This window comes from Hemicordylus capensis, chromosome 4, assembly GCF_027244095.1.
Source record: "Hemicordylus capensis ecotype Gifberg chromosome 4, rHemCap1.1.pri, whole genome shotgun sequence".
Classification (NCBI taxonomy): domain Eukaryota; kingdom Metazoa; phylum Chordata; class Lepidosauria; order Squamata; family Cordylidae; genus Hemicordylus; species Hemicordylus capensis.
This window is the reverse complement of record NC_069660.1, coordinates 295215666-295239847: the sequence shown is the minus strand read 5'-3', so window position 1 is coordinate 295239847 and position 24182 is coordinate 295215666. Positions and strand designations below refer to the sequence as shown.

General features: G+C 41.7%; 1 protein-coding gene across 7 annotated transcripts in view; it reads left to right on the top strand.

Moving 5' to 3' along the window:
- CSMD3 (CUB and Sushi multiple domains 3) overlaps window positions 1-24182 on the top strand; it is a 1041917-nt gene that overhangs the window by 919147 nt on the left and 98588 nt on the right. For all 7 annotated transcript variants that reach the window (XR_008306202.1, XM_053246219.1, XM_053246218.1 and 4 more), the window contains 4 exons: window positions 3264-3458; window positions 4713-4886; window positions 20276-20449; window positions 23225-23398. Coding sequence is in view for 6 of the 7 variants with exons in the window: in XM_053246219.1 (XP_053102194.1) it covers window positions 3264-3458; window positions 4713-4886; window positions 20276-20449; window positions 23225-23398 (717 nt within the window). In the remaining variant the exon portion in view is untranslated. The remainder of the gene's footprint in view (window positions 1-3263; window positions 3459-4712; window positions 4887-20275; window positions 20450-23224; window positions 23399-24182) is intronic.

The following is a 24182-nucleotide window of genomic DNA, read 5'->3' as shown; positions in this document are numbered from 1 at the left end:
GGCAATATTGAGCTAGCAGAAATGACTGAAATTTTTGCAGGTTGCAAAGCTGGAAGGACATTTTGGATCTTTTCATTGGGTGGTGTAAGGCAAAATGGTGTTAAACTTGCTGCTACCAGTGGTACTTCTTCTGGAGGCTGGCAGTCATAATTCGGCCCCCCCCCCAGCTCCTCACAGTGAGAGCACGAAGCATGCCTTAATTGGCATGTTTGGCTTCAGATGGCTTGATTGGCTCTTGATTGGCTTCAGAATTTATTACATTTTATCCCATGCTTTCTTCAGAGTTCAGTGTGGCGTGTTCATGGTTCTGCTGCTCCCCATTTTATTCTCACAACAACCCTGTGAAATAGCCTAGGATGAGAGATATAGTGACTAGTTTTCTAATGAGCTTCATGGGTGTATGGAGAATGGAATCAAAGTCTCCCAGTTCTTAGTCCAGCACTCTAACCACTATACTGCACTGAATCTTCAACATCTTTTTGATAGCATTGTTCTGAAGTTAATCAGAGAAGGCAGTACTTTCTGCCCTCACTGAAGGGCAAAAAAAAGTTGAGACCAAAGTGGTTTTGATGCTTTTCACTCTGCATATCTCCCCAGATTAAGGACAAATTTTGGTTCAGTTTTAGTAATCACCTGCCACACATAGTTCCCTTCCTAAACAGACTTATTTGGAATTAAATTCCAACTCAGTTATATTTACTTTAAAGTAGGATTGGGATGCTATTACTTAGTCATTCACATATTACTTTTTTGCGAGCAGTGTCTACTATGCCTGTAACAATTCTCCTTATTTTTTAATATTTTATCATTTCAAATAAATGTACCAACAGTCCTCTGAGCTAAGTCATCATGCTTCCTGTTCCGGAGATAGGTGGCAGACTTAGAGAGGGACCTTGCTTGATAGTCTCCTAGTATAGTCATAGCCAAGATGGGATTTAAATAAAATTATTCCAGATAAGTGAAAACAAAAGCTGCAGAAAAGACTGTCAGAATTTTGGGGATTATCTAAACCACATGTTGCAGACCCGGGCTTGTGAGAGGGAGAGCACCAGAAGCTTTACAACTCTCCAAGTTTAGGCCACTGGGACATAATAGCACTGTGGAGGAGATTAAGCAGATAATGCCCTGTGGCAAGGGCATAAGTATAATAGGGCAAAGGGAGGCAGTTGTCTGGGGGCCCACTGCTTTGGTGGGAGGAGAGGCAAGTCACTTGACTGACTCCCCCAGCTGCACACCCGCCCGGGCTTTCTTCAGTTGTATTTATCCTTCAAAATTGATGTGAGTGTTAAGACCTGGAGCTACCAGAACAGCATGTCTTTCTCTAGTACCATTAAATGACTTGCATTGTCCACAGTTTACACAATCTTTTCAAAAATAATGGAAGATGATGTTCTATTGTGGCACATAGGTATATATCTCTATCTCTATCTCTGTCTATAGATAGATAGATAGATAGATGGATATAAATTTTACTATGCTTTGTGTTACCATTATTCAGCCTCATTTAAGATTTCTTTACTTCATGAGCTGAGCTTCAGTGGGGCGGGGGGCATTTTAAAATATTGTCTCTGGGCCCCCTCCAACCTTGCTATGCCCCTGCCCTATGGAAAATTCAAATAGGAGAAAAAGGCTTCTAACCTACGATGGCAGTGTTGTGTTGATTCAAAGGAATTAAATCAGGGTCCCTTTTTGATGGTCCGATAAGCAGATCGCTGCAAGAACCCTGATAGTGTTTCTAAGATGGGGGGAATCAAGGATGCCTACTTTTTAGGGGCACGCTTACATATGCTTATCTAATAGGTAAACAATAAAGTTTAACAATAAAGATTGTTAAAATGAGTTTATCACAATCATGCATGCAGTTGAATGAAAAGAGAAAGAAATCTAATAATTAATTATTGAACAGTGTAAAAACTATAGGGCATTTCTGGAATTCAGTTATGGAACACTGATAAAGATAGCTCATATTATTTCCTAAGGAGATGAGGAGGATGTAACAAATATTGACTTTTTGTAGAAAATATGGAATCTTTGCATTTATTATTGGAACACTAGGTGACATATTTTTTATTTGCTTAGCTTTTCTGTAAGATAGGGTGTGTGTGGGTATGTTGTGGCCTACCTTGTCTCCCTCAGACCTGCAGAGAGCAGAGTTTACCCAGCACTGGCTGAGGCCAACCCAACTATTTATTTCATTTGCTTATAGCCTGTGCACACTTACCTGGGTGCCTGGGGCTGGGAGTAAGCCTCAGTGGACTCAGTGGGACTTACTTCTGAGTAAACATGCATATTTTTGGCTAGTTAGATTATATGCCTGCTATAATTCAAAAGGTGAGAGTTGGCTATAAATGCACCCAACAGTAAATGCATCCAACAACAGTAGCCCTTTTTGTCTATCGTCCTTAGGGATGATTAGCTGCCCTGCCCTACTGCCCTGGCCAGTCTTGGGAAGGACTCTAGCTCCCTTCTCTAGCTCCCTTCCAGATGCCATCATAATACCAAGGTCCATATATTATTGGTTAATTACACATATCTCTCAGTCTCAAGAGTTTTGTCATTGTTTCTATCATGGGATAGTACATCTTAAGTTATAAGCACTACAGAAGTAATCAATTATTGTGATTCTAAACTTTTGCCCCAAGTAAAAAGATTTGCTATTTTTTGCCCATATCAACTGAAGGTCAATATTGAGGAAAAGGACCCTCATGAGCCATAACCAGATCATATTCCGGCACAAGGGGTAGTTGTGATAGCCCTTAATATTACTGTTTGGCTGGCATGAAAATCCCACTAAATGGGAATGTTAAAGGAGTTCCCTATTTGTAAGAGGAAGATGACAGCATCAAGACAAGTGATGAAATACGTTCATAATCCAAAAGGATCCAAAGTGCTTATATAAGGATTATATTGCTAACCAAATAAATATAGCATTTTTCTGCTGTAAAACCTAATCCATGAAGTAATTATTTTGAGCAGCAAAATAAATCTGGATACTAATCATCAAAATCTGAAGAGAAGAAATAAAATACAGAATATTTTTCCTAGGCTTAAATTTGGCTCAGATCCAAGTTAACTGTTTCATGAAAACCACTGTGGAGCTGTTTGGGTCATGAACCCAGATAATGTCATAACCCCAACACATGAACTCACTCTGATTAGAATTCAAGGCCAACACAACTTTTGCCTGTGTTTGTTAATTTTTCCCTTATGAAAATATGGAACTGTAATACTGCCTTTCTTTCTTTGTATCTTTCTTTCTAAAGTTGTTACATGTCCAAGCATTAATTCTTTCACCTTGGAACATGGAAGGTGGCGAATAGTGAATGGCTCTCACTATGAGTACAAAACTAAAGTTGTTTTTAGCTGTGATCCTGGATACCATGGGTTAGGACCAGAATCCATTGAATGTCTCGCCAATGGAACTTGGAGTTGGAGAAATGAGAGACCATATTGCCAAAGTGAGTATTCTGTTTGTCCGAGTTATCAGGACTTCCATCTCCATCACCTTTCCCATTCATCTACTTTCAGCTATGCTCATGGTAGCCGAGATGGGCCCAAAAGTTGTAGCTTCCCACCCACTGACTTTTCACCTCTAAACTCTCATCTGAGGTCTGACACCTGAGAAACCTTCTCAATGGCTGTATTACTCAAACTGTTTACCTTAAAGTTATCTCTGTGAAGTCCTCTTAAAACTCATATGACTAATTCTGGTTTACTCAACAGAGAGGACATGGAGGACGACAGCAACCCATATTGATGTTGATTAATATGCATAATATGATATGTCAGCTATACCCATTTCTTGAGGGAAATCTTAAAACAGTGGTATATATAACCTCCAGGCTAGACTACTGTAATGCACTCTGTGTGGGGCCTCCTTTGTATGTAGTGTGGAAACTACAGTTGTTGCAAAATGCGGCAGCCAGACTGGTCTCCAGGATAACCTGAAGAGACCATATACCACCGATCTTAAAAGAACTGCACTTTTAAGAACTTCACTGGCTGCTGATATGTTTCCGAATGAAATGCAAAGTGCTGCTTATTACCTACAAAGCCCTGAACTGGATATTTAAGAGAGCATCTCTTTTGTCATGAACATTCCTGCTTATTAAGACCATCTGGGGAGGTCCAGTTATGGCTACCTCCAGCTTGGTTGGTGGTTACCCGGGACTGGGCCTTCTCTGTGGCTGCCCTTGGGTTCTGGAATGCACTTCCTTGTTAAAAACAAAGTTTTCCAACTCCGGAGAAACTGATATAACTGATTTTATATCATCATTGTTTTAATCATGTTATTCTGTTTTTATATTGCATTTTAACTTATGTCCTAGGGATGCAAATGTCAGGCAGAACAGAAATATAGAGAGAGGGAGAGATAGATAGGCTGTCATTTACCAATTGTAGCCTCTGCACTGTACAGTTTTCAAGGACATGTTTATATCTTTCAGTAGACAAGCTGAGAGTCATGAACATAGAAAAGTGAGCATTACATCTATTATTTAATTGAACACAATTGAATCATTTTTCTATAAACTATATGCCTGAAGTTGTCATATTCTTCGGTTTATCAATAGAATGTTGCAAGCAGTTGTCACTATATACCACTCATAACTAAGGCAACTAGCATTTTAATTTCTATCACTGGAAAATGAATACTGAATGTTTACAATCAGATATGATGCTTCAGTATATTTCTTCTTGTTTTAACTTCTAAGTTATTTCCTGTGGAGAACTTCCCATCCCTCCAAATGGGAATAAAATTGGAACTCAGATCACATATGGCTCGACGGCAATTTTTACTTGTGACTTGGGATTTATGCTGGTGGGTTCAGCTGTACGGGAATGTCTCTCTGCTGGACTATGGAGTGGAACTGAAACAAGGTGCTTAGGTAAGAAAACAGTTGCCCTTCCTATCCATTATATTGGTGGTTTTCATTATTTTTTAAACAGGGGTCCAGTTTGGCAAAAAACTTCCAGCGTGAGAGCCATTTCCCACTGTGCTGACCTCCACACAGTCCTGCACTTTTCTCAGTGCTGGGAGGGCCTTAAAAGAGAGAAGGAGCCCTCTTTTAGGAGCTCTCAGAGGAGAGCCCTAGGACTTCCCAGCACTGTGTGCATGCCTTCCAAGATGGTACAGGGGCTCAGAAGGGCCCCATTTCCTTTGAAATTGTGGAGTACTACACACAGAGTGTCAACAAACCCACAAGCCCATGGAGTTTTGTTGTTTTCAATGTCTGAGGTGTTCTGGGAGTTGATTCTCTGGTAGGAAATGAGAGTAAATTTTCTCATTTCTTACCAGAGAATCTACTCTTAGAACGTCTGAGACATTGAAAACAACAAAACCCAGCGCCCCATGGCTTGTTGTTCTGTAGGTAGTTGGCACCCTATGTGCACTACACCACCACCTGCTCCAAGCCACCCTGGTGCCCCCCAATTGTAGTTATGGGGCTGCTGAAATTCCCCATTATTCCCTATTGGGGAAAAGCTTAAAGACGTGCCCACTTCAGAAATTCTTTATAAATCAATCCTTTCACCAATTTCTTTGAAATCAGGGTGGTAGCAGGCACCTATTGGGGCACTACCACCTGACCCACTTTTCTGCCCCCAAAATCCCTTTTCTGCCCAACATCTGCCCCCCAAATAGCCAACTTCAAAAAACAAATTAAAACACCCCTTTGCCCAATTTCTTTGAAATATGGGTTGTAGCTTCCTTGCACCCATTGGGCAGTATCCTCACCACAACCCATTCTGGGCCACCCTGATGAAATCCCCATTATTCCCCATGGGGAAGTTTAAAGATGCACCAACTTCAGAAATTCTTTAAACATCACCCCCTTTGCCCAATTTCTTTGAAATTTGGATAGTACCTACCACCCATTGGGCACTATCACCCAACCCACTTTGGCTACAAAATGCAGGTCCGAATTGCCAAATTTTTCAGGTCCAAATATGGGGTGATTTGTTTTGTACCTGAATCTGGGCAATTGAGCTCAGGGGTGATTTTTTATTATTATTATTATTATTATTATTATTATTATTATTATTATTATTATTATTATTATTATTAATTTGGTCTACAAATCACCTGAATCAGCCAGATTCGGGTACAAATCATTTTGTACCAGAATCGTTTCACACATCCCTAGTCCTAAGAGCCAAAAACAAACAAACAAACAAAAACCCCATGCAAGTAGAATTTTATGTGTCAAAGGACTTGTGCTTTTCAAACAGTAGCCTTCCACACTTTGGAAAATCATTTTTCAACCAAAGATCCCTTTAAATAGAATTTCTTATGTGGCATGGGGATCTTCCGAAGAACAAACAATTCAGTGTCACAGTGGGCATACTCAAGAATGGGTATCCTTAAGGAACATCTCTAGGTTCCAGCTGTATGTTTTATAGCAGAAAGAAAGGAATAAGTTCACTTTTCTCATAAAAGATTGTGTAAAGAATTGTTCACATAAATCACCATTGATATGCTAGAGCATTTTCCAAGGTATTTCAAATATTCTGAATAGTTTTTGCCTGCTGTTATGTTGCCTTGCTTAGCTGTGAAGTTTGGGGTTTTTTTGTAATTTTACTGCTCTTTTTCATTGATAATTGGATGTTCTTGTTTTAACACTTCTATTATTTGTTTGTTTATTTGAAGCACTTGTGTCCCACCTTTCTGCCCCATTGAAAGGACTATCAAGGTGACTAACAACATTCCATAAAACCGTGTTACCACTAATACATAATAAAATTGTAGAGCCAATATACTAAAAATATTTCAGAACATTAAAGCCAGAGAGCAGTCAAAGGCCCAAGGGCCATAAAATCAACAAAATACCAGTGGGGGGGATGTTTTAACCCCCCATTTAACAGTGATGGGAGCAATCAAGCCTAAGGAGGGAGGGCATCCCATTATCTGGGTGGTGCAGCTACTAAAAAGGCCATGTCCCATGCCCCATTAACTCCGGTAAAAATATATATTTCCCCTCTATGAGGGCTAGCCTGGGGTTCCACTGTGGCAAGCCCACTTATGTAGCTACCCTGTTAAACAAGGTCAATGGAGCAAGTGCTCCGTTAACCTCGTTCTTTTCATAGTGTGTCTGTGGTGGGCACACTGAAAGAGGTGGGATCCCAGAAATGCACCACACACTCATACACTGCATTACTGGGGCTTGGTGGGTGTGGGTGTCACGCAGCGGCTCTTCCCGTTGCCCAACCCCCGGATCTGTCAAGCAAGCCATGGCCAGGTGCGGGAGCACCGGAGCCAAGCTGCTGCTCATCTGGGCGGGGGATCTGACAGCCCGAAGAAGGGTAAGTGATCGTCTGTGCAGAACCCCTTTCGTCTCTTCACACTGATCATGTGTAGAGCCCTAAATTCTGTGTAGCATCAATGAAAACACAACAACAATTGACACAGTCATGATCCAGTTGGATGTAATAGTTTTGTTTTGTTGTTTGTTTTGAACTTTATGTTTGATCTTTGATCAAAATAGGATCCCGGAAAACCAGAACTGTAGTTATGGGTTACAGGTCATGTTATCAACTGCCCAGGTCATTTCCTAATTCCAGAGGTCAACCAGGCTTCCACAGGACCAGCATATTAGCCCCCTTGAAACTCGTTATATAACAGTTTTCTATATAAAGTTTCTTTTGTGGTTGCTTTTTATAGATGTTATCCAAAATTCCATAAACACAGGTGGGTCCGTTTGTTTTCTATAAATAAATATTCCATGTTCAGAAGAGAATAATGCATACAGTGGTCTGTATGCTGGCCTTTACCATCAGCCAACCCATCAAGAGCTACAAAGGCGTCGGTGTGTGTGAGAGAATTGTTATTAATATTTATATACTGGTTTTCAGCAGTTTACATAGAAAAATAAATAAGGTGTTGCACTGTCTCCACGGGGCTCACAGTTTCAACAGAAATACAAGGGATATACCGGCAACAGCCACCGGAGGGATGCCATGCTAGGGATGGATAGGGCCAATTGCTCTCCCCTTCTCATTGTAAGAGAATCACCACTTTAAAAGGTGCCTGTTTGCTCAGTTAGCAGAGATTACTGTACTACCCCAAGGCCCATCAAAAATGCCACAGCGACAGGGAACTGTTATTGTTTGTATGTGTTACCTTTCTGTTAGTCTCCTCTGCCTCTGATATGCATAGATATTGTGGGGCCAATTCCACTTTCAGAGCTTTGTGGAGCAAGTGGACAAATGGCAAAAGATTGTGATTGAACATATTTTGTTCTGAATTATTGTATTGACTTTACAGCAGACATCAATTCAGGACTCTGCAAGCAGTTGGCATTTCCTTTCCAGTTGGGGTTAAGGTGCTGATAGCAATTTGAAGTTGCCATTATAGTTCTACTCTCATTTATCATTGCTAAGGCAGTGTGTGGGGCTATGCAATGAAATGGCACTAGAAATGTACTTTGGGGCTTCAACCAGCAAAAAATAGAAAGAGATTTCCCTCTGCTCACCTAGTAAAAACATTTGTTTGCAGTATTCTTTCCCCTTTAGGATGATAGTTCTACAGTTCCATTTCTCTTTCATTGTTAACCTTCAACCAGAGCAGTTCTTGCCTTCCATGAATAAAATAATTAGTTGATCTTTGGCAGACTCCTTTGTACACATCAGAATGTGTGTTGACTGAACACAGTAGGGGATAGTTGGATCACACCCATTGTCCTTTCTGTTTACTTATTTATATTTATTAGAAATATTTGATATACCGCCCACTTCAAAGACTCTGGGCAGAGTACAAAAACATGCAAAGCAAGACAACATTAAAATTACATTCTAAATTAAAAACTAAAGTAACTTCATCTACATGAAGCCGCTGGGAGAGGTCATCCGGGGATTTCGACTGAGTTGTCAGCAATATGCGGATGACACTCAGCTCTATCTCTCCTTGTCATCTGATCCTAGGGAGGCGGTGGATGTCCTGAACCGGGGGCTGGAGGCCGTGATGGGTTGGATGTGGGCTAACAAACTGAAATTGAATCCGGATAAGACGGAGGTACTGTTGGTCAGTAGGAGAGCCAATCGGGATGAGGAGATTTTACCAGTTCTGGATGGGGTTGCACTCCCCTTGAAGGAGCAAGTACGCAGCTTGGGGGTACTACTGGACCCGGCTCTGCTTTTGGAAGCTCAGGTGGAGGCGGTGGCCAGGGTTGCCTTTGCACGGCTTCGGCTGGTGCGCCAGCTGCGTCCCTTTCTCGAGAAGGCAGATCTGGCCACGGTTACCCACGCCTTAGTCACGTCACGGCTGGATTACTGTAATGCGCTCTACGTGGGGCTGCCCTTGAAGAATATCCGGAAACTGCAGCTAGTGCAAAACGCGGCAGCGAGGGTTTTATCCAGAGCTGCTCGTTGGGAACATATCACCCTCATTTTGAAAGAGCTGCACTGGCTACCGGTTCGTTTCCGGGTCCAATTCAAGGTGCTGGTTTTGACCTTTAAAGCCCTAAACGGTTTGGGCCCGGGGTATTTGAGGGACCGCCTGCTCCCAAGGGTTGCTGCCCGCTTGACGAGGACATCTGAGGGGGCCCTGCTCCGGGTGCCGACAATGAGAGAGGCCCGGCTGTCGTGCACTCGGGACAGGGCCTTCTCTGTTGCTGCCCCCAGACTCTGGAATGCTCTCCCAGTGGCCATTCGTTCCTCGGACTCCATCATGGCTTTTAGAAAGCTTGTAAAGACTTGGCTTTTTACCCAGGCTTTTACATAATCGTTTTTTACTGCTGCTTCTGGGTGTTTTTATTTGTTGTATTGTTTTATGCCTGTTTTTATATGTTTTTATATTCTTAGCATGTTGTTTTTATTGTGTTTTTATTGTATGTTTTTAACTTTTGTAAACCGCCTTGGGGCTATATTTTAACGAAAGGCGGTATAAAAATGCAAAAATAAAAATAAATAAAATAAAACTAACAAAAAAGAAAAAAGCCAGATAGGTAAACTACAGGGCAAAAGACTGGCGAAAAAGAAAAGTTTTCAATAGAAATTTAAAAATCAGTAAGGAAGGGGCTAAATGAATCTGAAGGGGAAGGGAGTTCCAGAGAAGTAGGGTAGCAACCAAAAAGGCCCTTTCATGGGTCCTAGCACCCCGAACCTCTCGGAAATCAGGGACCGACAAAAGGGCCATCTGAGATGACCTGACCATATGGGATGTAACTGGATGGGAGAGGCGGGTCTGTAGGTAGACAGGCGCCAAACCCCGCAAGGCTTTGAAGGTCAGAACCAGGACCTTCAATTGATCTCGGAAGCGAATAGGCAACCAGTGCAATGACTACAGAAGAGTTGTTACCCTGTCATATTTTCTGACACCCATAAGTAAATGAGCCACTGCATTCTGGACCCATTGTAGCTTCCCGATCGAAAGCTACAACGGGTTTTTGATTGTTTTTAATGTTGTTTTAAAATATTGTTTAAAAATTTTTAAATTGTTGTGTTTTAAATTTCTTGTTTCTGTTTTTAACTAATGTTTTAATGTTTTTATCTTTTTATAAACCGCCCAGAGACTTCAGTTTTCGACAGTATAAAATATGTTAAATAAATAAATAAATAAATAAATAGTCGAATCAGATGAAGCTTGGCAAAAGCACTTCTGGCTGCGGCCTCCACCTGCTGTTCAAGCAGGAGGCGCGAGTCCAAAAGGACCCCCAAATCACGAACAAGCTCCTTTGGGGCAGCGCCACCCCATCTAAAACAAGGTTCACATCCAGCTGTTGGCCAGTATGAGGGCTAAAGTAGTTCAGTCTTAGTGGGATTCAGTCTAAGCTTATTTTGATTCATCCAGACCTTAACAGCTTCCAGGGATAGAGCAAGCACACAAACAACTTCCCCTGAATGGTCTGGGATGGCAATATACAGCTGAGTATCATCAGCGTACTGATGAAATCTCACCCCAAACTGGGAAATGACCTGACCCAGCAGCTTCATATAGATGTTAAAGAGGACAGGGGCAAGAACTGAACCCTGGGGAACTCCATAAAGGAGTGGCCATGGGTCAGAGCATCTGTCCTCAATGCAGACCGACTGGACACACCCGCTATCTGTTGACCTCAATAGCTGTGTGTGACAGAGCCAAAGGAATGTGGTTTCTCCTGGACCACCACTATTTTAATCTTCAGGATTGACTACTGTAATAAATTGTATGTGGAGATTATAGGATGACTGTCAAAACAGCAGTTAGTGTTTTGAATTAACACAGTCCCTGTTTGTTATGAACTAACATTAACAGTTAATGTTATGAACAAACACAGCTGATTGGCAGCTAACTGGGACCGCTCATTGAGAAATATCTCACTAGAGGTCTCCCCTGGTCCCCAGTAGGGATGTGCATGAGCTGTTCATGCACTCCCTTGTGGGGCAGGGAGGGCTACCTTTAAGATGCAGGTAAGGAGCTCTTTACCTGCTCGCCCCACCTCACCACTTTCCCCTCACTGGCACACGTTTTAGAAACAGCCGTTTCTAAAGAAAGCTTTAGAAGCTGCATCACTGCTTCCTGCAGCCCCATGTGGCGTCGGCACGCACATGGCCGGAGTCAGCAACACAATGCTGACCATGCAAGTGAGTGGTGTGTCTGCACCCTGGCTATGTGTGTGTCGATGTGAGGTTTTGCAGGAAGCAGCACTGTAGACCCACACAGCTGTTTCTAAAATGAGCACCAGCAGAGGGAAAGTGATCATGCAGGGTTGAGCAGATAAGAGTGTCCATCCCTTCCTGTTGAGCTGACTCAAACGCCAGTGTTCAAGCAGGTTCGGTGCTTGGAAAAGAAGTGACGAACAGGCTTGTGTTCATTCCTAGTCCCCAGTCTATTTCTAAGAACACCAATTTATGGTGAAGGTGGTTTCCTTTAATAACAGAAATGGCTTGGGACCTGGATACCTTCTTCAACATCACCCTATCCATGAAGCTTCAGGGACTCTCTTTTGGGTGCCCCCACTTGTTGTTCCGGCCTCCAGGCATTGCTCAATGCAATGCTCAGCATGCGTTGCATTGGAGATTTCCCCCTTCAGACGGGTGCTCTGTGCTCCCATCTCTTGGGTTTATTGAGAGGGTTAGGCAGGAGAGGGATGGAGGGATCCATGATGATCCCACTGCTTCTCACGACCAGCCCAGTTCTGCTTGAGGCCAGAGGCGGATTAACGTAGTAGCAAATGTAGCATTTGCTACGGGCCCCGCGTTTTTGAGGGCCCCGCATGCCCAGCTTCCAACTGGGAATTAAAGTTAAAACTTTACCTGCTTTATTTGGTCCATGTTAGACAAAATATCCCTTTTCTGCTAAATGTGCCTTTTAAGAGAAGGCCCAGCACAGCATCTGTCCAGTGGCTGTTGCTGGTGCCTACCACATTTTTCTTTTTAGAGTGTGAGCCCTTTGGAGACAGAGAAGCATCTATCCACTCTTTATTTTTCTATGTAAACCACTTTGAGAATTTTGATTGAAAAATGTTATATAAATGTTCACTGTTGTAGTAAGTGTGAGTTTTTGGCTTGGTCTCCCATACTCCAAAATATAGCAAATGAAAAAATTGAATTACTTTACTATGCAAGTAAATAATTTATGTTTTAATATTTATGTGCATTTTTAAAAAAAATTAGGGCCCCTTTATAACATATGCTACAGGCCCTGCACTGGCTTAATCCGGCCCTGCTTGGGGCAGCCCAGGCAGGGTGAGGCTGGTCATGAGAAAAGCCTCCCTATCTTGTTCCCTTTGGCAGCCAGTAGCAGTTTCTGGGGATGAGGAAGGCTCTAAATTAGGGAAATGGTACCAATGGAAATGAATGACCCATCTTCCTGAATGCTATGGCCTCAGTCCAGATTAGCTGCTTGGAAAGAAAGAAAGTTGGATCAGGAGATGTACATTGCCAAGAAACGGAAAAGGAGGAACCCTCCAAAACATAAATGTTGGATTGACAAAATTTGAGAGCTGCTGGTATAGGACAAACTCTTCCCAGCTAAAAGCCTTTGCTAATCTCAATTATAAAGTTTCTTTATGGAATGCTGATTACTTTTTTGAAAAAATGCCAAAAATCTGCATATATAAGACCTGAAAGGTTGAAAATAATTTTTATTTTTTATTTTGTAATTTTATTTACAAAAATTCTAAATTAAGTGAAGTAATGATAAAAAAAAATGAAGCATCATAATTGCGCCTGATCTGTGTTTTAACTGTACAGTATTTGTTTTCTTTTGTACATTTCTGCAACAAACAAACATTAAAAGTATAGGAAAAGAAAAGGGAGATACAATCACAGCTAGGTTCCTAATGGAGAAAAGCTAGATTTCAACCTTAAGATTTGACAAGTAAGTATTTGGCATAGGAAAAGTGGAGAGATTCTGGGGGTTGACAAATAGCTATATTTATTTTCCCTTGGACCTTGAAAAAAAGAGCAAAGGAAACCAATTAGAAAATAAAAGCTGTCAGGAATTGTTATGTGAACAGAACCCAATTTTACTGAACTTTTACCATAAACAATTACCTGTTTGCTGGCAAAGGTCACTATTGTTTGCTAGTTGTACAAAAGCAAGCACTCTGCTTCCAGGGGAATCATTAGTTGTTGTTTTTTTTAAAAAGGGAATACAAAACTTGAATTGTTCTTTTATCACAGAACTTTGAATGAAATCTTTTTACATTTCAAAGGTACAGAAGCTAGGTTACAAAGGTGACACTTCAGGCCCATCTCTTTATATATCTTCTTTGTACTTTTTCCAATAGATGCATAAAGATTAAAAATTAAACATGAAAATATCTACAGGTTAAAAGACTTTTAACTGAAGCAGAAGTAGTCCTATCTAATATGCAGCAGCGGGGGATGTAATCATGGTTGTTTCTGGTCCTTGTTGTTACATGCATTGCCATCAATCACATGGATACTTTTAAATATATACTATTTGTGCTAGCCGACCCTGCACAGAACATCTGTGTGGTATTTCCCACCCCGTTTCCCACCCCGGCTGGTCCTTCTCTTCCCCCACCCCCGCCCATGGTTTCTGGCCAGCTTTAAAGCAGGCCTGTCTCCTCCTGGGCCGTATCCCCTTCATGGTGGCCCAGCCGCCTCCTCACCCTGCCGCCATTGCGGCTGGGCCCGAAACTGCTGCCACGGCTGGGCCCGCTGCATCCCTTGTGCAACTCCTTTGCAATCAGGCCCCAATTTCTCCATCCTTACTCCTGCCTTTGCTAGGAACTCTCGCAGTGTGTTGCGAGAGTTCCGCGTGAGAGTTCCATCCCAAAGACACGCATCCCCATGGTGGGCAGCTAAGAGAAATAATTATATAGATGCTATCAGAGGCAAAATCTGATTATTACACAATTTTAAAAATTCTGTAAATGCACCTACAGAAGGAATTCTACTTTCTAACCAATATATATTCTTGAGCTCTTGGATTCAAAAATCAAATGTCATGCTTTTTAAAAGTTTACATGAAACCTCTGAGGGAGGTCATCTGGGAGTTTAGCATAAGTCGTCATCAGTATGCTTTCTGTATCTGTACCATCCCCGCTTGAAAAATCTGTGAATATTCTGAAGCATTTTGGAGAAATTGTGGATGAAAATAAATACAGGCAGGACTCTGAGGTTGTTCACATATGCAGACTCGGGCAGCCCAGCCTGGGCTAAGCTGCCCATGTGAAGCACCAGGATTGAGCCTGATCCCAGTGCTGCCCACTGTTCCCTCTAACAGGGATTCCCAAATGTTGTTCACTTCCAACTCCAAGCTGCAATGGCCTTTGGCTGGGAATTATTATTATTATTACAATGCCTCCATCCTGAGCCATTAGTGGAGGGGCAGTATATAAATAAAATAAATAAATAAATACCACCCAACTCACAACGACTCTGGGCAGTGCACAAACCATAACAAAATTACAAAGACGAACAAAATTTAACAAAATCACAATAAAGGCACCATAAAATCATAGCAAAATCACAAAGGCTAAGCCATTTCAAGGCAAGACCTAACACAATCAATAATGTATTGAGGATAGATCCAGAAGCCCAACATCCCGCCCTCAGCCCCACCCCCGAAGGCCAACCCCCTTTGGTGGCCATAGCCAACAGCTGCACCCCATCCCTGGATTTATAGCTGGGCCAGCCACACCCCCACAGCTCTCACCAACAGGACCCAGCTGGCCACAATGACCCACTCAGCCAGGAAAAGGAGCAGCCTGCAGGCTTCAGGTAGAAAGGAGGTAGCAAGGCCTAAGAAGGTCAGCTTCTGCAGTCCCAGAAGGATGATCCCAGTCCAAGTCTCTCAGGCCACACAACATCTGGATATCCCTGTTAGAGGGAACACTGCTGCCCATGCCAAGCCCAAGTTTTTAACCTGGTTTTTAGCCAAGGATAAGGCGAGCCTATGGCCAGCAATCATCTGGGTGATTCCCACCTGGCCAAATAGCTTCCACCAGCATTTCCAGCAGTGAGATGGGGGGAAGGCTCAGTTGTTCTGCGCTCATGTTCTGGGGAACCCTGGGATGCAGGAGGGAGTAGTCCTCCTGCTCCCAACGTTTCTCTTTGCCACACCACTGCTTGTATGGGCATGCAGCTTGGTGAAGGGAATGCCGCTGCTCATCTGTGGGGAAAGGCAGACAAGCTCCTGCTCTCCTCCCAGACCTGGGATTCACACAGCTGAGGTTGTGTGTACGACCTCTGAGATCCACCTGGCCGTTGTATGGGAAAGGGACTTTTCTGTGGTGGCCCTCTCCATGCAGAATTCCCTCTTCCAAGAGATTCAGCTGATTGCCGCTCTCTTACTGTCCCAGTACCTCCTCAAAACTCACCTGTTCAGCAGGCTTTCCCCCAAAATCTCTAGTTAAGAAATTATTTTAAATTGTTTTAAGCTCTTCAGTCTGGTATACTTAAAATACTATATTGTGCTTTTGTTGCTTTTTTACTTTTATGTCTATTTTACACACTTTGTCTATTTTACACATCAGCTTAGAACAATGAAGTAAAAGTCAAGATCTATTTTTGAATGAATAAACAAAATAGAAATAAACAATAAAGACTTGAGGATGTCTCTGTATGTGTGATCTAGAAGTCACTAAGTGTATAGATAAAAACACTTAGATAAATATGCATAATTGTTTAACATGTTTTGAGTAGTGGATCACGGTGTCCGGGCCAGCCCTCAATAGCAGAAGAAATTAAGATGCAGAGAAAGCTGCATTCAGAGACAAATCACTTTACAGTATTAAAAAATGCAATGTTAATCACTTTAAGGGATTAAATAAATGCAAAGTTGAACTAAACCCATTTTCAGAATGGGAAATTGGTTGTGTGCAATAAAAGCTTATTCCAGGACAAATACTGCTGCTTTGGAAAATGATGGGGTAAGAGAAATTATAGATGTCACATCTCTTTTGAAGTTAATTACCTATTTGTCTCTGCATGTAATAGGTCACAGAGGGACTTAACTGATTAGATAGCAGAAGAATTGAGTGTAGTTAGTTGCTGCGCTTTTTGTTGCCATGTGTTTATTAAGCAGAGTTGTGTGGTGCCTAAAGACTAATATGTGCATTGTGACAAAAATGTGGGGGACCCAAGGCTCATGTCATCAGATGTGGACTAGAATGCAAAATACCCTATGATACAACAGTTTTTTGTCTTATTTGGATTGGGTGCACTTTGGATACAAACATTAATTAAATATTTCTACGGTTTAAGTCATTTTTGTGTTTAGCTTTCTATGAGAATTCAATATCTTTTCCAGTAAAGATGTGCACAAAGCAGTTTGGATGGGCACCCCTGGTTGAACTGGTTGGGCGGGGCGGGGAACAGTTCCCTTCAGAGCTGGGTAAGCAGGTCCTTTCATGCTCTGCTGCTCCCCCGCTGCTTTTCTGGTCATGGCGCGTGCTCTAGCAAAAGCTGTGTGTGGCTGTGGTGGTGTTCCCTGAAGGTGGCGCATACAGATGTGGCACATACATGAGAGCGTAAGGACTTGTTCACCAGCTTCTTAAGGGAACCACTCCCTGCACAAGCCATGGGAAGAGAGCTGGTCTTGTGGTAGCAAGCATGACTTGTCCCCTTAAGCTAAGCAGGATCTGCCCTGGTTGCATATGAAAGGGAGACTTGAAGTGTGAGCACTGTAAGATATGCCGCTCTGGGAAGAGCATCTAGGCTCCAAGTTCCTTCCCTGGCATCTCCAAGATAGGGCTGAGAGAGATTCCTGCCTGCAACCTTGGAGAAGCCGCTGCCAGTCTGTGTAGACAATACTGAGCGAGATGGACCTATGGTCTGACTCAGTATATGGGCAGTTTCCTATGTTCATTCGTGCACATCCCTGTTTTCCAGTTGGCTTTCCTTGGAAAAGAGGGATTCACAGATACAGTCATTTATTTTTGTATCTGACGTTGAGATATGCTTATATTAGTGGTTGAGGGAAAGTGATATTGTTGTGTTTTAACTCCATCCATTCATTCCAGAGAACTAGTTGTGTTACTCTCTTGCGGGGGTGGGGGGGTGGGATTATTTTTAGTAGATGTTTGGATTGCTTATCTTGCTCATCCCAAACCTGATAAATACATAAAATAAATTTGCTATACTTTTGCCTTCCATTATATTAATGTGATGCTATTCCACAACACTGTATTAAAAACAGCAAACTATTCTAATTAAAAATATTCTGGTTAAAAACCACAGTTATTTTCTTCATTCTACTCAAATTCTCTTATTTTTAAGACAGCAAAGAGATAAAACCTAGGAGCAACAAATTCCTAGAAAAGATCATTATTGTGATATTTGCAAGAGCAGTTTCATATGAGTAATAATGAAAATTTAAATCTAAACAAATTCAGAATGTATTACTTGATAGACGTTAGCATTGCAAGTGAAAATACATATTTGGTGATCTTGACGAAAAATAGCAACTTTCCCCTCTCTAAATATGCCATCTGTCATGAACCTTTCACAGGAACGCATCTGGCAGTGCTTTAATGATAGTAACAGAAAATAAGAATGAGTGTGAAGAATGCAACAGGAATGGCAATATTAGTGATAGGGTAGGTGTGCTATCTTGAGACTAAATAAATGACTCCTTAAGTTCAGTTATTTAGAGTGGCTAGCATAGGTCTTTCATAAGGGATTTGGAAAGATGAGGGACATTTGTGTCAGATCATCAGGCTTTTGCTTACAATGGGCAGGCTTCCAGATAGGAGGTGGGGGATTAGTATAGCCATTTCCTGCACTGCAGTCTTGTCTGTCTCACCAAATCCTTTAAAATGCCCTCTGACAAAAATTGAAAGTTCTGATAAAGTATTGGATTGTTCTCTCGTCCCACACTACAACCAGACCATACTGCCTTGTACTGGCTATAGTAAGCTAGATTTCTTTCCAGGCAGCTTAAGGTGGAAGAAATCTTATTATAATAATGATAAGACTTGGGTAGAATCTTCAGAACTGTAGAACATGAGGTCATTTTTATTATTAATAAATGCTTGGTAGTATTACTGTAGTTTTAGCTATCTATTTTCATAAACAACATTGCACAGTATTTTCCTGGTGAAAAGTTTTTTGAAATCCCTTTGAGAAATCACATCTTTTTTACTACTCTCTAGAAAATGGCAACTGAGATGACATTTCCACTCACCATTCCTTAAAATTTAAGAGATTATAAGCTACCAGAAAATTCTAGCTAAGAACTGTGGCATATGCACTTAAAGAGTGGCTGGATTGAAAAAGAATATTCTGGCTGGAATTATGAAATGGACAGAAAGAATAGACCAGCTTTTTGGGCTGATTCCAGATTGTTATATACTTGTCCAAAATGGAGTGTTTGTAACAACCCCCCACCCCCCAAAAAACCCACTTCATATGAACAGTCTCTGTATTGCTGAATAAAACAATTTGTTATTTTTCCTGGATTACAGAAAAACCTTTATCAGAGCAACAGCCCTGAAAAATTTCCATTGTAAAAAGGAGCACAGAATGAGTTATTGCCTGCAAAGAATGATCAAGAGCAACTATATTTTAAATTGAACAATAGTTGGGTAACTTCTCAAATGTTACTCAAATAGATTGGTTTCAGACTTTGGAGAAAGAACTGGTTTTTTCCTTCATCTGGCCCAGAGCCCTGAAAATAAGAGTTTAAAGTGAAAGCATCGAAAGACCATTAACGAAAGAAGGGACCATAAAATGTGTGGTGTATAGCTGGGTTTGCAGTAGCGAGCGCGCTCGTATTCTCAACAATGTCAAATAGGCCCTCTGAGATACTTTTCTTCACAGAGATCTTGGTGGCTAAAAGGGGAAAAATCTCTTCCCCAAGCTATTGAAATCCCAGGGAATTAAACAAGCTATACTGGAACTGCTATGCAGTAAATAGTTACAATTATCTGTAATACTACTACAATTGCCATTGTTTAAAATCCTTCCTATGCATCTCCTTTTTCACGGCCTATGAGAGAACCATTCTCCAGGACAGGCAGGCAAAAACAGTGGTTTCCTTGGTGATGGGAATGACTGTGAATGAAAGCTCTCACTATAGCCCCTCCCCTTCAGAAATGCATCTTTTCATTTGCGCAGTTTATATAGTATTGCCTTCAAATGGAGACTCAATACCTTAACCCTTCATTCTGACATTTTCTTACTGATCAGCAGATTATCTGAAATATATGTATGTATATGTGTATATATATTATATATATGTATGTTTGGGTAGCATCTCCTTGCGCTTTGCCACATGTTGCTACCTGCAGGTCATGCTTAGAGAATTATTTTAGTGTGTTCAAATGCAAATACAGTACAGTATCCTCATCTAGTTTTTGATTTATTTTTACCTATTATTTATTTTCTCACATTTATATCTCATCCTTACTCCAATTAGTCCTGGGCTGGCTTCCCTACCTGTAGAAACTAAAGGACAGGCTGAAGTTTGGTTTGGAGGTCTCTCATATGTGGCATGTTTACATCTTATTTTATACTTTTGTAGTGTGTTTTTAAAGTATTGTATCCTGTAGTTAAAGAAAAGTGAGGCAATTTGAAGGAAGGAAGGAAGGAAGGAAGGAAGGAAGGAAGGAAGGCCTTCAGTTGAGTTAGGCTGAGGCCGTGACTGGCTACCATTATACCACTTTGGTACATACTATTCTTGTTCAACAAGACTTTTTAGTAAGCTCATTGGAGAGCTGGTGTGATATAGTGTCCAACTTGGACCAGGAGACTTAGTTTCAAATTCCTCTCAATAGGTGAAGGCTGGGATACATATAGTAACTAGACAACAAATAAGTGGGGCTGAATATAAATAATTACTCAAATTTTATGCAATTGTAACCATGATTTGTGTATCCTATTGTAGCGGGCCATTGTGGCATTCCAGAACTTATAGTCAATGGTCAAGTAATTGGAGAAAATTATGGCTACAGGGACACGGTGGTATACCAGTGCAATCCTGGCTTCCGACTGATTGGTTCTTCTGTACGAATATGCCAGCAAGATCACAACTGGTCTGGTCAGCTTCCATCCTGTGTGCGTAAGTAAGCATGGCAGAGGTTATGATGTTATTTTTATTAATTTGATGAAAGAATGGTGATTGTACTGAACACTAAAAGTCTTAAATATTCATTTTTCCAATACACTAAGATATATGGGGGGGGGTTAAGAAGGCATGAGATTTTTTTTTTTAAATTGTGTATTAGATAATGTGCTGTGCAATGCTATGTATGTTTACTCAACATTTTTGCAATTGAAAATACTCTGATTTTGTTGTTGTTGAAACATTGGAAACAATGTAATGCTTCTGAAGTGTGGGCACAGTTGTTTAAATACTTGTGCAATAGCACTCTTGCATGAGACCGCCTTTGTTTCTTTAGAAACCTGGAGCAGCGCTGGCCAATCAGAAATGTTGGCATAAGTGAGTGTAACATGTCAGCCAGCAAATAAGATTAGATTTCCTGTTAAATGTTTGAGACATATTCCTTGAATGCTGGGTGTTTCTGAAAATAAGAGTGCTTCTATTTTTATTCAAATGTGAACATTTCAGAATGGAATTATCATTGCTTAGTAGAGTTAGAAACCAAACGTCACTATTAGAAACCTCTTTCTTGCTTAATAATCTATGATCAGATTCATTTTAAAAAAAATATCTCACACTGTTTTGTTTGCAGCCAGTATAGAATACAAAATAAGTAGTCCAAGGCCAAGGGTAGCCTCATAAGAGGTGGGAATAGTTTCCCTCTTTATAAGGACAGTTATGAAAGCTCTTTGACTGAACAGAGTGAGTTGTTTTGCACTGCAGCTCTTCAGGAAAAGGGCTAGAATAAAGGACTGAAATGGTGAAGGATATCCCATTAGAGACAATAACCATCCATCACATTTTAATAAATATTCAGAAGCTCTATGCTGTACATCTGCAGGTCAATGAAAACAGAAAGATGAGCATTGATTTCTGTTGGATTTTGAGGTTTTTTGAGCCATATTTAAGTACCAGATGTAATTTCATTATTTTTTTTCATAATAACTTTTTGTTCAGATATATAGCCAGATCCATTAGGCACTGCACTGTGGAATGGTAACAGATATTAAGCCAACAAGAGCTATTACAGTTCAAAACTTTAGAAATCGTGGCGTTTCACTTGGGAGATACTGTCTTTGGAAATGTTTAGTATTAACAGAATGCATTATTAAATAGTGAAGCTCAGTTTTACGGGTATAATTTAATTTGCTGTTATGAGTATCTAGCTGTTTTGCGGTTGGAGAGAGAATACTAACGAAGAAAGAGATAAATATATACAGGAATTTACAATGGTGAGCAATTTCCAGTGGTTCTCACTCTGCTAGAGAAGCGAGTCACTGATCTTTTGCCAGTTAGCAGGGGTGTGAGCAGTCAGCACAATCTTAATACACTGATGTTTGGAGAAAGGACATTAAATGATACTAGCTGATCCAGCGCAGAGCATCTGTGCCCCTAGTCCATGCCACTGCCTTCTCCCTCCACCCCGGCTGCCACTTTTTTGTTTGCCCACCTCTGGCTGCCTTCTCCCCATGCCCGCCACCACCTGCTTGTTCCCTGCCTGCCGCCTACACCCATCTCCTTTTGCGGTGCTTGCCCACCCCCAATTTCTGGCTGCCTACCAGCCGGCCGGCCAGCTGGCCGCCTGTTGGTCACGGCCTCTTGGCCACCCGCTGCCATTTTCTTTGGCTGGCTTGCCGGCCGCCACAACCACCATATTCATTCTCTGGACTGCCCCATGGCTATCTAGCAGCTCTCTGAACTCTTGCGAGAACTTCCACACATGGGATTAGCCATGGGTATGTCTTAGAGAATTATATATAAAGGTAGTGCATAACGAAATACATTTGTTTATTTGTTTCCCCCATACAAAATATGCTTAATATGAAAATAAAGGGAATTGCCACACGTCCAGGCACGCTGTTTCCATCTAGCTTTTTGCAGCTCATGACCCCATGATGTTCTTGGTCTAGCCCACCTATGTCAAAAGGCACTTATATGTGTGCAGTGTAGATGAGGCCCTGACCATTACCTTCCAGACTACCATTGATACAGGTTGCAGAGAAGGCCTGATTTATTTATTTAAATCTTTATCCTGCCTTTCTTCTATGATATAATTCATTGTGCCTGGGGTAGCTTTTCCTCCTATTTTGTTTCCACACGATCACTTCTACCCAGATTTTCCTCTTACCTTGCTTCCACACAACCAAAAATTGGGAGCACGCACAGCTCTCAAACCCAGGTGTTTCTGCTTGTGTGGATGACCTCCTTGTCTAATCCTTTGAGGGTAAAGGTAAAGTGTGCTGACATGTCGATTTCGATTCCTGGCGCCCACAGAGCCCTGTGGTTTTCTTTCGTAGAATACAGGAGGGGTTTATCATTGCCATCTCCTGCACAGTATGAGATGATGCTTTTCAGCATCTTCCTGTATCGCTGCTGCCCGGTATCGGTGTTTCTCATAGTCTGGAGAACATACCAGCGGGGATTTGATTCAGCAACCTTCTGCTTCTTAGTCAAGCATTTCCCTGCTGGACCACTTAAGGTGATGAACCTCTAAAGTGAGGCTGTTTTAAAAAACTTGGGAACCAATGCCTCGGCTGCTAGAGTCACATGCTTGTTTGTTTGTTTTTTTGCTTTTTTGCTTCCTTCCCACACAGGTCATCTGCTTCCCCAACAACATGAAAGCTGAGAGAAGGCTGTGACATCTTCAAAATTAAATCAAAAACATTATTAACTATACAGTACAATGAAAAGTGATAACAATATGCTCTCTTTCTCTCTTGTTTCTGATGTCAGCTGTTAGTTGCGGTCATCCTGGAAGCCCGATTTATGGAAGAACGAGTGGGAATGGTTTCAACTTCAATGATGTTGTGACATTCTCTTGTAACACTGGCTATGTCATGCAAGGCACAACAAAAGCCCACTGTCAATCAAACAGGCAATGGAGCCATCCACCACCGATATGTAAAGGTAAGACTGGGCAGAGGGAGGGGAATGTTTAGACTCTGGGAAGGAAGTTTGCTTGGTATGAAAAAGAAAAACCATGGGGAAATAGATTCAGTTAATATCTCTGTTATCTACCATTTTCAAAAATTGGCTGACATCCTGACTGTCAAATCACGTGTGCTTCAAGGGACTGCAGGGGTGTGACGGGACCCATCACGGGACCCCCTTTCCTCCTGCAACAGACCACACTGTTGTGCCAGAGCCATTAGACTTCAGAACACTGTTTGCATTCCAGGAGGGCTCTGCAAGATTGGAAACACATTGCTGACTCTCAGTGACATGTTTCTGATCATGCAGAGCTCTTCTGGAATGCAAGCAGCGCATGGAAGTCTAATAGCTCTGGCCCAACAGCGTGCATGCAAGGGGAAAGAGCAGGGGTTTAGCTATAACTGAGTAGGTGTGTTCAAAAAACCCAGCCCCCCCCCAGCTCCACCCTTTCCAGTCTTCTTTATTATCTCCCTCACTCCAAGGGGCTGCCTCGGAGAGGGGCAAACACAGGCCCCCTCTCCCCTAGCTACGCCCCGGGAAAGGGTGAGAAACACAACAGCACCCATCGTAACCCTGCAGTCCCTTGAAGCACTCACACTTCATAGTCAAGATGTTGGCCATAGGTTTTAAAAGACAGAAGGCCTCTTACAATTTAAAACACTTTTCAACGATTCATAATTCCTTTTTAACAGCAGTAACACAAGCTCTACCGCTGAGTTTTACGATGGTACAGAATGTTAGACCATACAAATTGTATCTT